We start from the raw sequence: 12218 nt of genomic DNA on the forward strand, positions 1-12218 counted from the left end.
GGCGGTAACGGCCTGGCGGAGCGTTCTCCGGCGGCTGGGGCGAGCGGGCACCCGTCTCCCGGGCACCCCCCAGTATCCCCGTATTGTTTCTCCGCAGCAAGACCAAGGAGAAAAGGAGAACCCCATGCGGGAGCTGCGCATCCGCAAGCTCTGCCTCAACATCTGCGTGGGGGAGAGCGGGGACAGGCTCACCCGAGCGGCCAAAGTGCTGGAGCAGCTGACGGGACAGACCCCCGTCTTCTCCAAAGGTGAGGGGAGGGTTCTCCTGCCGAGGGGGGGCTGCGTGTCCTGGGGGTTGCAAAGGAGCAGTTTGGGGTTCGGCTGCAGCGGTGGTTGTTTTCCTTCCTCTCCTGAGGGTGCGGAGGGTGAAGTGGTCGTGCGGCTCCCAGGGGAGCGGGGAGCTCTGCTCTGATGTGGGCCTTGTTGTGAGAATCGGGGGCCTTCAATATCGGGGTGCTGGTGGGCATTTCTGTCAGGTCAGTTCTGCCTCCAGACATGGGTTGCTGCTCTGCCCTCATCCCCAAAGAAAGAACATACGGTTGCTTTAGTTCTTTTTTCTTTCTTTTAAATTATTTTTTCATCTCAAACCAGCTCTAACCCCCCTGGGTGGGAGCTCTTTGAATAGCTTTTAAGTGTAATTATTGCTGCCTACAGCACGATACACTGTAAGATCCTTCGGAATCAGGAGAAATGAGAAGATTGCTGTTCATTGCACAGTTCGTGGGGCCAAAGCAGAGGAGATTCTGGAGAAAGGGTTGAAGGTGAGAATCTGGCTGGTCTGGATCTTTGATTTGTGGAAGAACAAAATTTAATCTGTACCAGCTGAAAAGCTGTGTGCTTTGAAATGTTGCACCTGATTTAGTTACAAGTCAGTTGTGGGTGTTAAGGGTTGGAGGAGAAGCTTTGTCCAGTACACAGGCTGCTGTGTTTGCACTGCTTCTCTGTCTGGTTGATGCTTTATCCTTCTTTAAGAGCTAGTGGGTGCAGGTGCTGCTTTTTCTTGTTTTTATCTTTGCTGTGATTTATGAGCAGCCTCTGGGAGCAAAATCTTAGAGCTACTAAAGATTTTGTTGCATGTAAGTTGTGGGTCTGGTGGCAGCTGGAACACACAGGACTTCTTATTCTGTTTGCAGCCAATAATGAAATAGTGACTGACAACAAATGTTTCAGGTGCGAGAATATGAGTTGAGAAAAAACAACTTCTCAGACACTGGGAACTTTGGCTTTGGAATCCAGGAGCACATCGATCTGGGGATTAAATACGATCCCAGTATTGGTATCTACGGCTTGGACTTTTACGTGGTGCGTATTCCCTGCTTCCGTGCAGCTCCTGGGCTTGTGTGAAAGCTCTGGAAGGAGCCTAGAACGATACTTGGCTGGGTTATCAATGAACACGTGGCCAAGTGCTGGAAAATAGAGAAAAGTCAACAAAATCCAATCTAAACTGAGATTCCCAAGGCTTTATAAAGTCCCTGATATATGACATGGCTCACAAAGCCTCTTCAGAAACAGATCTTACTTGTACTTCTTGGGATAACACCAGAACAGCTGTGCCAGGTGTGGGGAAGGAAAGAGCAGCAGTGGGAAGTGCAGCAGGACCTTCAGGAATGCTGACAAAGATGGGCTGCAGTGCTGGAAGATTCTGCATCTAGAGGGCTGGGGTTGGGTCATGTAACAGTGGTGGTGGCTGGTGTGTGTGACTCGTTCCATTCTGCTGTGCCTCACGCTGAGTCTGAAATAGAGGGAAGCTGTTCCGTCCGTGTTAGCGATGCTCTTCAGTGTATCTCTTCTCAAGAGCTGAAGCCTCTGAGTATGGCATGGTGCATCTTCCATGCTCATTTTTTGACTTCTGAGTCAGTGTACATGCTCAGGTGTCCAATCTAGGGGCTGTCCCTGTCGGTTTACCTGGCTGCACAGAAATTACTTAGCTCTCAGTTTACACTGAGGTAGTAGAACACTCAATCGTGAACATGACTCAATGAGAGGTTACTGATGTGGAAATTTTAGCCCTCCCTCCTAGAAGACTCTTTAGGAGAAATAAATAAATGCCAGAATGAAATAGCGCTGTGGGTCTCCTCTCCTGGCAGGTGCTGGGCAGGCCTGGCTTCAGTATTGCTGACAAGAAACGCAGGACTGGCAACATTGGAGCCAAGCACAGAATTGGAAAGGAAGAAGCCATGCGCTGGTTTCAGCAAAAGGTAAAGTCCACCTTTATTTTTGTATTCCAGGAGTTTTCTAGCAAGTATCAGCAAAATGCTGCACTGTGAAAGGGGTGGAACAAGTCACTGGGCAGGAGGAGATCTTGATCACTGCTTATACCATTAATTTTTACTGTTCTGGGGCACTAGAATATGGTTCATGCCCCTTTTTTGTGTGCTGAACTGAAAGAGCAGCTCTTGCAGGATAACTGGAAGCATCAGCCCTTTGTAAATCTGCCTCCCACAGTTTTTGGAGGTGGTGTGTGTATGTGGATCACAGGTGACAAGGCAGGGTTAGGATTTGTTTATCTGATGCAGCTCCTGGCTCAGCTGCCAGACTTGGAGGATGGAACGGTCCAAAATAAAACCAATTACTCGGTGTATCTGTCCGTAGTGTTCTCTGACACAGATAATGAATGGGAGATGCTGAAAGCTTGATTGGAAATGCTCAGAGATGAGACTACTCATACTTTTTCAGAGGTGGAAAGGGTGGACAGTCTGTCTGGAGGCTCTTTACTGGCTACTCTGCCTAGATTACACAGGTCATACCCTGTGCAGGGCAGGCTCCAGCCAACTCCTGCTGAATGTTTTGTTTTTGTTTTTTTTTTCCTCCCTCATGCTAGTTCTGCTTGCTGTGGCAGAGTTACATCCAGGGACCAAATCCTGGGACTGGAAAAGGGAGTGTAGGCTGGATCAACCTGTGAAGGGTGGGTTAGCTTGTTCAGCTGAGCAGAGTTTAATGCCCCCCTTGGAGGTTAACAGCACAGCAGCGAGGTTGAAAGGCTGCAGGAGAACTGGTGTTCCATTTGACTGTTGTCTGGGGGGCTTGGAATGGACAGGGTGGCTCAGTTTTCACCACAGTGGTACTGCACCTTTTCCTGACAGTGCTTTCTCACTTGGTTCTTTTTTTTTTTTTTCCTCACAGTATGATGGCATCATCCTTCCTGGTAAATGAGAAGTTCCTGTTACCAAAAAAACAAATAAAATTTTCTAATCCCTAACTTCTGTTGCAAATTTTGTGGCTGCTCCTCCTGACCTGGGAAGGTGCTGGGAGCAGAAAGCCATGGACTGGTGCTGTGCACTTGAAGAGAACGCGCCTGTTCTCCAGAAGCGAGTGTTGGATTTACATGGATACACTCTCCACTTCTGTACTGTCCAACAGCATAAATAATATGTAGAATTTTTACTAAAGTCTGCAGATGGACATAGAAGGGGAAAAAAAACCCAAAAACCACTTTTGACCAATGGAGTTGTAGAGCAGAATTTCTGGAGGGTTAATTGCCAGAGGGAACTAAGTGTGTCAGTGTGCTGGTCCTGATCCTCTGCAGATCAACCTGCTGTCTTAGGGCTGCCTGCTCTTTAGTAAACCAGGGGTTCTTAATTAGCAGAGCAGTTACTGCCTGTGCTTGGAATGTAGAGGATGAATCTTCACTGGTTTGTTAAAATGTTTCAGGAGTGTGAACTGGCACTGCTTTAATTACACAGCCAGACAGTTTTTCCCTGCAAAGGAATGGCCTTTATTGTTTAAAGAAAATTCCCTGCAGGACAGTACAGCTCACACAAGTGGAGTTTGGCCACACCCGTGCCTCTGCCTCTAGTGGTTGATTCTGCATCTTACAGTAAAAAATTATAATAAAAACTCAAGGAACAAGCTCGCTTCCATCCAAATCTGCCCATGGTCCTCCATCGGTGTTTGTGCAGTGTTCTCAAAGATTAGACTGTTCCCTTGTCAAGTCTGGTTGGAGTTATAAACCAGGGGGGGAGGCTGCTCCAAAATACCCAGGGCAGCATGTGTTGTGCATGCTGAAATACACGGAGGAAAGTAAAATTGAAACAGAAATGATGTTTTGCCTCAGTATAGCTTTATGCTTGATGTGAACTCTATTGGAGCTGGTGAATTCTCAAAGGTCAATACCTTTCTGTGAACTAACTTCTGCAGGCTGCTCAGTTTTGGTGAGTTGCGAAAGGAAGTGAAAACCAGCCTGTTTTGCTGAACCTCTTGGCATCTTCATGGTACATTGGGGTTCCCTTGAGTGGCTCGTTGGCTTCTTGCATGTGGTTTTGTTGTGTTTTTTAAAAAAAAAAAAACACACCAAAAAAAAACCAACCCAAAAGCATTTGCCCAGATGCTCAGCAGCACGTAGCTTCCTTGACCCGAGATGAAGGTGATGAGCCTGACCAGCATCACGTGTGAATGTGCTCCAGTGACAGGGACCTGTTCTCAGAAGATGCTGGCCTCAGCGTGTGGCTGTTGGGCGCTGTAAAAGCTCTGGGTTTGAGGCCGGGAAATAACCACCCCTCTCCTGCCTCATTGTCACAGGTTGTGGCTGCATCTCAGACCCACCAGGGCGGGTTTTGGAGCGCTGTGGTGCAGTTGGTCCTGATGTACCCATTCCAGGAGCCTCTGCAGCGCTGTAAGGGGGGGTCTCTGCCCTCTGAAAAGGCAGCCAGGGTTTTAACAGAGACTGGTAACTCTCAGATGCAGTGATGGGAGGACCCCAGGCACTGAGCAAGTGCTTGTCCCAGAGAACTCAAGCTTCTCAATCACTTGTGTAGGTCAGACTCTGCTTGTACAGGAATGGGGAAACACTGATTGAGTTCAAACCCAAGTTGTGAGCTTGATAGTACAAATAACAGGACCTGGCTAGGAATATATCTGCAGGGGCGCCTGTTTCAGATGTGAAGGGATTCTGTTGCAGCTGCTAATTTATTTTCAGGGCACGATTTGCCTCTCAAATCTGGAGTCTCATAGCATCCCCAATGCCCTCTGCTTGAGCTAGAGCACAGCACTTGGAAGAGCGGATCTTGGTGAGTTGTTCTCTTCCTTGCTATCAAGATTTGTTCTGTTCCTGGTCTGAAGGTGTCTAGCTTCAACAAATGTGAGCAACAGGTTCTATTCTAGAGCTGTCACTTTTTTGTACCTAACACCAATACTACTGTTTTGAAAGTGTCTCACAATACTATTCCTACAGTAGAATTTCTCCTGCGTTATTCTAGTTTGTTTTTCTGGGTTTTTTTTCCCCATTTTCCCAGTCCATACTGCAATAGTGCTGCAGGCTGAAGAGAAAAGCTCTTCTGTCCTGCTTGCTTCTGTGGCTGCCCTGCCTGAGCAATCCCTGCTTAAGCTGCAGGATGGAGATGCAGGCAGCTCAGAAGACACTTTCCTAGCATCCAAAACTTGCTATGACAAAACAAAAGTGTCTGAGACTTTGTAGTAACTCCAAACACCAGCGTGCCTCCCCATCCAGCTACCCCACACTCCTCAGGTCTGTCTCCTTCCCTAGCTGCTGGCATAAGCCACGTGGCACACAGGCCTCTTTATGTGCTGGCTGCTGCCGAGGCCACGGAGCTGGCCCGGGACCTGGAGCTCAGGGAGCGCGGGAGGGTGATGGTGCAGCATGAGACACCTACGGTGGCCTCGGGGAGCTCCTCATCCTCAGCCCACTCATTGAGGTCAGGGTTGTAGCACTGCACACATTTCTGATACCTCTTCCCGCTCTCGTTCCAGCCACCCACCAGGCACAAGCGCCCCTCGAGCAGAGCCACCCCAGCCGTGCTGACCCCTGTGGGCAGGGGTGCCACGTAACTCCACTGCCCCGTCAGTGGGCTGTAACACTCCACAGGCATCACGTCCACCCGCTCACCCTGGGGACCCAGCTGGCTGCCACCCAGCACATAGGCTCGGCCGGCCGCGGTGGCGGCGCAGTGCCAGCCCCGTGGGGTGCTGAGCCTCGCCTGCTCCCTCCAGGTGTCGGTGCTGGGCTCATAGCAGCAGACGGTGCGGGAATAGGCGTGGGTGATGTAGCCCCCGGTGACCAGGAGCTTGCCATCGATGACAGTGGTGGCATGGCAGCAGCGGGGCGTCTCCAGGCTCGCTTTGCTCTGCCAGCTGTTGGCAGTGGGGACGTAGCACTCGACAGACACCAACGCGCCCTCGGCGTTGCGCCCTCCGACGGCGTAGAGGAGCCCGTCGCAGGTGCTCAGGCTGAAGTGTGTCCTCCTGTGCTGCATGCTGGCCAGGTGCAGCCAGGTGTTGAAGCGTGGGTCGTACCTGGGAGACCAAGGGCAGATGTGTCTGTCCAGGACCAGCATCAGAGCCGTGGGGAGAAGAGGGGCCTGACAGACATCTGCCTTCAGAGGAGACAACTTGTGCTCTGAAAGAGCCTTACTGTCTTCTCCAGTAGTAAAAAAACATCTGGACAGGCAGCACAGATGGAGACGATGGCACTGCACAGGACTGGATCCTTCCTGCACCTGCTGGGGTTGTTGCTGTTCTAACCCTTGTGACAGCCCAGCATTGCTCCTGCTACCACAAGCTCCAGCTTGGCTTGGAAATGCTGAGTGTTACCGATCTGAGGTGTCCCCAAGCACTGTCACTGTCCCCTCTGTTGGGTCTTTGCAGGTAGAAAAGGACCTAAGGACAATTGGTCCCTGCCCACCCTGACAGACCAAAGCCAGGCACACGATAAGCAGATGGCAGAGGGAACTGGAACTGCTGTGGGGAGTGATGCCACGGGGACTCAGGCCAGGCTGGGAAAGGTGGATAAGCCAGAAATAGAAAGGAGACCTGCCAGTGGGTCCTGAAACCTCACTTGGTGCAGGAGAAAAAGCCCAGTGACAGATCCTAACCGAGAGGTGGTGACCAAGGGATGTGAAGGACTGGCCTCGAGCAGTGCCACTGCCTACGTTGGGTGTGGAACCTCAAGCAGCTGAGCCAAGACGTGGGCAGAACCACTGGGAAGTTTAGGTTTAGGCTGCAAACAAAATACTGCATGTCAAGTTGCCATGGTTACTCCTCCTTTCTTTGAATAGTAATCCCTTGGTGATCCAGTGACAGGTTTGTGGGGATTTAGGAAACAAACCTTGTCATTTAAATGATGAAGAGAGAAATGGAGGTGGAAAGAGAAAGCTTGAAGGGCAACAGGAATCCTACAGACAGTAAATCTTACTTAAAAGGAATTCCAGGAAACCAGAGGTTGGGTCAAGGCAGGAGGAACAGCCAGCGGACAAAAAGGGGAGCTCCACAGAGTAACAAAATGGACTACTGCTAAATAACGAGCCCTCCCATCTCTCCGGGGTCCTCACAGATACAAAGAGGCCCTGCCTTGCCCTCATCCTGCACTGGTGCTGTGTGCTGCTGGAGGACGTGGGCAGCACAGCCCCAGTGCCACAGTCCCCAGGGGAAGCCCAGGCCAGGCTCACGTAGAGTAAACACCTGGAAGTGGTTTGTAGGTCTGCTGTCCCACAGTGCAGCACCCTGTGCTGGGCCTCACTGCGTTTGTCCCTCCCTGGCAGCATTACCCCAGAGGCCAGACCCACCTCCTGGTTACTGAGAGCAAAGAACCTTCCTGACGCACTCATCCCTCGCCCCATGGGCAATGCTGGGGTGCAGGCAGACACGGCCCAGCTCTGAACCCCTCCCCAGGCTCTGCGTGGCCAGGTGGAGCCCATCTTACCTGCTCAGGCTGCTGACCGCATGCTTGGCCTGGTTCCTGGCATCATTTTGGTCTTCACCACCTGCAATATAGATGAATCCATCCATCACCACCACGCACTGGTTAAAACTTTTTGCTGGCATCTCCGTCAGCTTGTTCCAGTTTCCCTCTGCATCCCTGTAGCTGATCTCCCTACTAAGAGCCTTCTCGGTCAAAGCTGGACGACCCCCAACTGTGACAAGAACCCTCTGGCCTCCCCGTATCCTTGTTCTCCGAGACTGAAGACTGTTCTGCTGGTGGGGGAGCAGGTGGTAATTCATAGCATCCACGAGGAGCTTGTGGCACTGCGGGTCTTGCATCATGCGTGGCACAGGTTGCACATGGTTGACCAAGTCTGGAGCTGAGATTGTGCCGAATCGAATGTTGCTCAGGAGGTCAGCAGCATACCGGACCCGTTTCGGGTCAAACTCCAGCCACTTGACGGCGATCTGGAAAGCTGCAACCTCGCTGGGTATCTGCAGGCCATCATCCATCAGCAGCTCATTGATCTGATCGAAAGGGAGTTTCATGAACTGGTCGGTTTTGGAGAACTCCAGAAAGTTTTCCCGGATGAATTTCCATGTGGCATCTTTCACCTGGTTGAGGCCGTAGGTGGACGAGATGTTGGCGATGTACACGCAGTTCTCCACGGCCATCTCCCGAACAAGGAAGTCGCTGCACAGGTTCAGCAGTGCTGGCACCTGCAGCTGGGTGGCCGCGGCGATGGTGCTGCCGATGGTGTACAGCGAGAGGCTCAGCTTCCCCGTGTAGGCGTAGGTGATGATGGTGGTCAGGCCCAGCGGGGAGATGTCGTGGAGCTCCACCCGGTGCAGCTGAGGGTCTCTCTGCAGCAGGCGGTGGAAGTACTCACTGCAGGAAGCCAGGACAAGTTTATGCACCTCGAAGGACTTTGTTTTGGTGGCAATGGTGAGATCGCAGAGGAACCGCTTCTGGCGCATCTGGTTCATCCCCTCCAGAAGGTTGGCTCCGTGGTCTGGTGCTTCAACTTCCGTGGCCGTGCAGTGGAAACCATTGGAGCCGCTGTCGTACAAACTATTCAAGTGATTGAAGCGTTCAACATCTAACAAAGCATCTTCCACCATCACTGGGGTGATGGATGCATCCTCTTTATCCACCTTGGGCTTCTTGGGGGATTTCTTTTTAGGTGCCATCTTGGCAGAATCAGAACAGGACCTGGTGAGAAAGGAGAGGCGAGGAGCCTTGTAGCAGGGGTAAAGGTGTCCTTCTGCTCTTTAAAATTCAGTTAAGCAAAGGAAAAACTCTCACTGACACATATACTCTTTGGGTCAGGCCAAGGGAAAGATGAAAACTACCTCCAAAGCCCTGTACCCCTCTGAGCTGCGTTCAAGGCATTGAGGGCCATGACTGCAAGAGGGGATCCTCAACTCTCAGCCAGTACAAGCACCTTCGCTGTGTTAAAAAAGGACTGTGGATTTTGGGTGGTTGCATTGGGAAACTGGGAGCACCCCCTGGTTCCTGGGGTGTGGGGCTGTGCTCAGCCCTGCTGACAGCTCCGATCTCTGGGGTGACACAGACTCCAGGCAGAGCCAGACAGTGATCACAGGGTGTGTTTTGCCTGACTCAAGCGCACGTCAGATGGGGTGAATCAAGTCCCAGCAGCTGTGACAGAGGTTCCCACACAGCAGCAAGGTGAGATGAACCCCAGCGCTGCAGAGCCATACAGCAAAGGGTGTTTTTTTCCACCTCAGCCCCTTGGGCACTGCTGGGTAACTGGTAGGGCCAGCTTCCCTTTGGGGTGACCAGTTCAGAGTGCAGGTGAAAGGGAAAAAAAAAAGATCAACAACAACAAAAATCCAGCTTTTGAATGTTCCCAAATTCCAGTTTGAAACTCCAGTCTGAAACTCAGCAGTGACCTCAGCTCCTCTGAGGGAGCTGGGAGCAGCCAATATATGAGGGAACAAATCTGCCAGCCAGAAATAGCTGTTACTGTGCTGTCTCACATGTCTGGTACTGTTTATTATGCTTGGCCATAAAGATCAGGTTTCTTGGAACTGAGTAATCAGCTCGTATTTAGCACCAGGCAAAGAAGAAGGAGGGCATTTATGAGACTTGAGCAAAAGTATGGAGAAGGGAAAAGTTTAGTGAAAGTCCCTGCCAGGAAAGAGGATTCAGGGCTGAGTCCGAGGGGGAGAGCAGCAGCACCAGCCTGGCTGAGCTCAGCTGCCTGGGATGAGCAGAGGGAGCAGGGACAACACAGAAGCCAAGGGGATTCAGGAGCAAAGTCCCAGGCACTTGAGCCATCCCTGGTATTGCAGTGTTTCACAGGACTACCCCAATTTACACCACTGAGAGCTTGTCTATCACAGTGTCATATCCTGGAGCAGGCTTCAGTCCTGAAACTGGGATGCAAATGCTGCTCTCTCTGTGTGTTTGAACATGAAACAGTTTCCGACACCCAGCTCAGGATTGGAAAAAGGAAATGGGATTTACCCTTTCAGAACAACACCACTTTCATGTTTCCAAACATGCATTTTGTTCAGACTATCCATTCCCCAGGAAAATTTGCAGTTTCAGCTTTTCAGCTGGATTTGAAGTGAAAATACAGGTTAAATACTGGAATTTCCCAGGAAATGAAAATGTTTTTCCAGGCTTTCTCTCCACATCCCTCAGACCTGCATTTCTCTAAGATACAGCACTGCAAGAACATCCTTGCTGCCAAACAAACCCAAAGAGAAGCAGGACTTGTCCTGGAGGGAGGTGGCCATCCTGCTGCCCCCATGCTGAGACTGGTCCCAGCAGGACAGATGCCAGGTCGAGGTCGGCAACCTGCCAGGGCAGGAGGGTTTGGCCCTGTGAAATAAGTGATCTGGCTGTCAGCTCCCACCAGGCTGCACGGAGGATCTGCCCGATCCCTTCTGCTCCCTAGACCACCTTGATTTTGGCCTTTTTGTCACAGAATCAAGCACAGTGTCTGCAGCAAGCCACTGCTTCTTCCATAAAACCACTCACCCCTCTTTCAGGGACTCCAGACCCATTTTAGAGAGTGCTCAGCAGCTCCTGTGGGCCTGGTGTGGAGCCCAGCATCACAGCTGGGCAAGCTGAGCTCTGAAAGCCTTCTTAACTCCTTCTGGAAAGCCCAGCAATGCAGCTGGATTTCTCCATCCCCTGTCCACCCCACCCAGAAGTCAAGGGGGGAAGTTGTTCCTGGATAAAACAGGTTTTCTAACTGCATTACACTTCGTACAAGTACAGTGGAGCCATGAGAAGTTTCGGGCTCATACTGATGTCTGTGGGATCCTGCCTGTCCCCTTGGGCACCTCTGACAGACTCTGATTTGAAGCATGTGTTCGTGTTATGCCAGTGTCTGGCTGCAGGAGGGCAGAGTGACCTTTACTACCTGCAGTTAATTTAAAATGGGACATCATTGCTGCTTCTGATTGAAACACCACCATAGTGACTTGAAAGGGATATTTTTCCTACAGATTAATCCTGGCTGCTGGATTAACCCAGGGAGCTGGAATAGTTTGAAGAGATTTCAAAGGAGGAAAGACAGGGATTTTTTTCTAGCTGTGTAAACTTCTCTTAACAGACAGTAGTTGTCCTCACAACCTCTCAGACCTGCACCATATTACAGAATTAACAGCAAAGCAAGACCTATGCAGGGTGATACTGTATCTTTGGAAAGAGGCCAGGCTTGTTTTCTTTAATATCTAACCAAACAGACAGAGTCCCTCTCCTTTACCTGCCTGTGCTCCCAGCTCTGGTTCAAGCAGGGTCTGGGTCATAGCGAACACCAAGCTGGCCTGGCAAACTACCTGGACACTGCAGCTCTGGGTACTATTTTGCTGGCAATAATTCCTCCAGCCCCATTTTAGAAAACAACAGAGTCTTTCCCCATGCCATTATTTCCATTATTCAGCAGTTCCCGTGCCCCACGCAAGGTCTCTGCAAACCCTGCTAGGCGAGTCCTGACTCATCTATAGGCTGGGTCTGCTCCTTACCTTGCTGTTAAGACCGGTTAGTCCGAGGGGAAGCTCTGGCCAGCACAGGGCTCTGCAAGTTGAGAGACAAAGACCCTCAACTTTCCCCACACAACATCCTCCTCCCTCCTCTCCCCTCCCAGCCAGCTGACTGCTCTTATCACTTCTACATTTACAGCAGGCTTTTGGGGTGATGTGAGGACAGCCACCCTCAGCCGAGTCCCCAGAGACACGGGAAGGGCTGGATTCAGGTAGCGCTGCTGCAGCCAAGGGCATCGTCACAGCCAGCACCAGGAGAAGGCAGTAAACCAAAGGCTGAGCACGGTTACCTGGCCACTGCCAAGGGTGAGGCAATGTGGAGGCAGCCAAAGGCCTGGCTCCACTCCAGAGGGGTCACCAGGACGGTTGGGGGTGACCTGAGGGGACATGGCCCTGCTGATGCCTTCCCCGCTTTCCTGAATGAGCGGAGGGGGTGGCAGCTCCGAGCCCCTGAACTGAGGAGCCCTCAGCCTGGGCAGCTGCAGCCCTCCTCGATTTGCATGAATTTAGAAACCCACGTTCCATTCACTCCCAACAGCCGTGGC

General features: G+C 51.4%; 2 protein-coding genes across 2 annotated transcripts; one reads left to right on the forward strand and one right to left on the reverse strand.

Moving 5' to 3' along the window:
• The first annotated feature begins 66 nt into the window (after nucleotides 1–66).
• RPL11 (ribosomal protein L11) lies at nucleotides 67–3587 on the forward strand. Its single transcript, XM_026863394.1, has 5 exons — nucleotides 67–248; nucleotides 655–761; nucleotides 1171–1302; nucleotides 2088–2198; nucleotides 3124–3587. The coding sequence occupies exons 1-5, from the start codon at nucleotides 125–127 to the stop codon at nucleotides 3151–3153; spliced, it is 504 nt and encodes a 167-aa protein (XP_026719195.1). The 5' UTR covers nucleotides 67–124; the 3' UTR covers nucleotides 3154–3587.
• A 1929-nt stretch (nucleotides 3588–5516) lies between these two features.
• Nucleotides 5517–11736, reverse strand: LOC113488178 (kelch-like protein 31). Its single transcript, XM_026863222.1, has 3 exons — nucleotides 11656–11736; nucleotides 7655–8866; nucleotides 5517–6249 (listed from the first exon to the last, which is right to left on the reverse strand). The coding sequence occupies exons 2-3, from the start codon at nucleotides 8842–8844 to the stop codon at nucleotides 5517–5519; spliced, it is 1923 nt and encodes a 640-aa protein (XP_026719023.1). The 5' UTR covers nucleotides 8845–8866; nucleotides 11656–11736.
• Between the last annotated feature and the right edge of the window lie 482 nt (nucleotides 11737–12218).

Source organism: Athene cunicularia (assembly GCF_003259725.1).
Source record: "Athene cunicularia isolate RWA chromosome 23 unlocalized genomic scaffold, athCun1 chr23_part1, whole genome shotgun sequence".
NCBI classification, from domain to species: domain Eukaryota; kingdom Metazoa; phylum Chordata; class Aves; order Strigiformes; family Strigidae; genus Athene; species Athene cunicularia.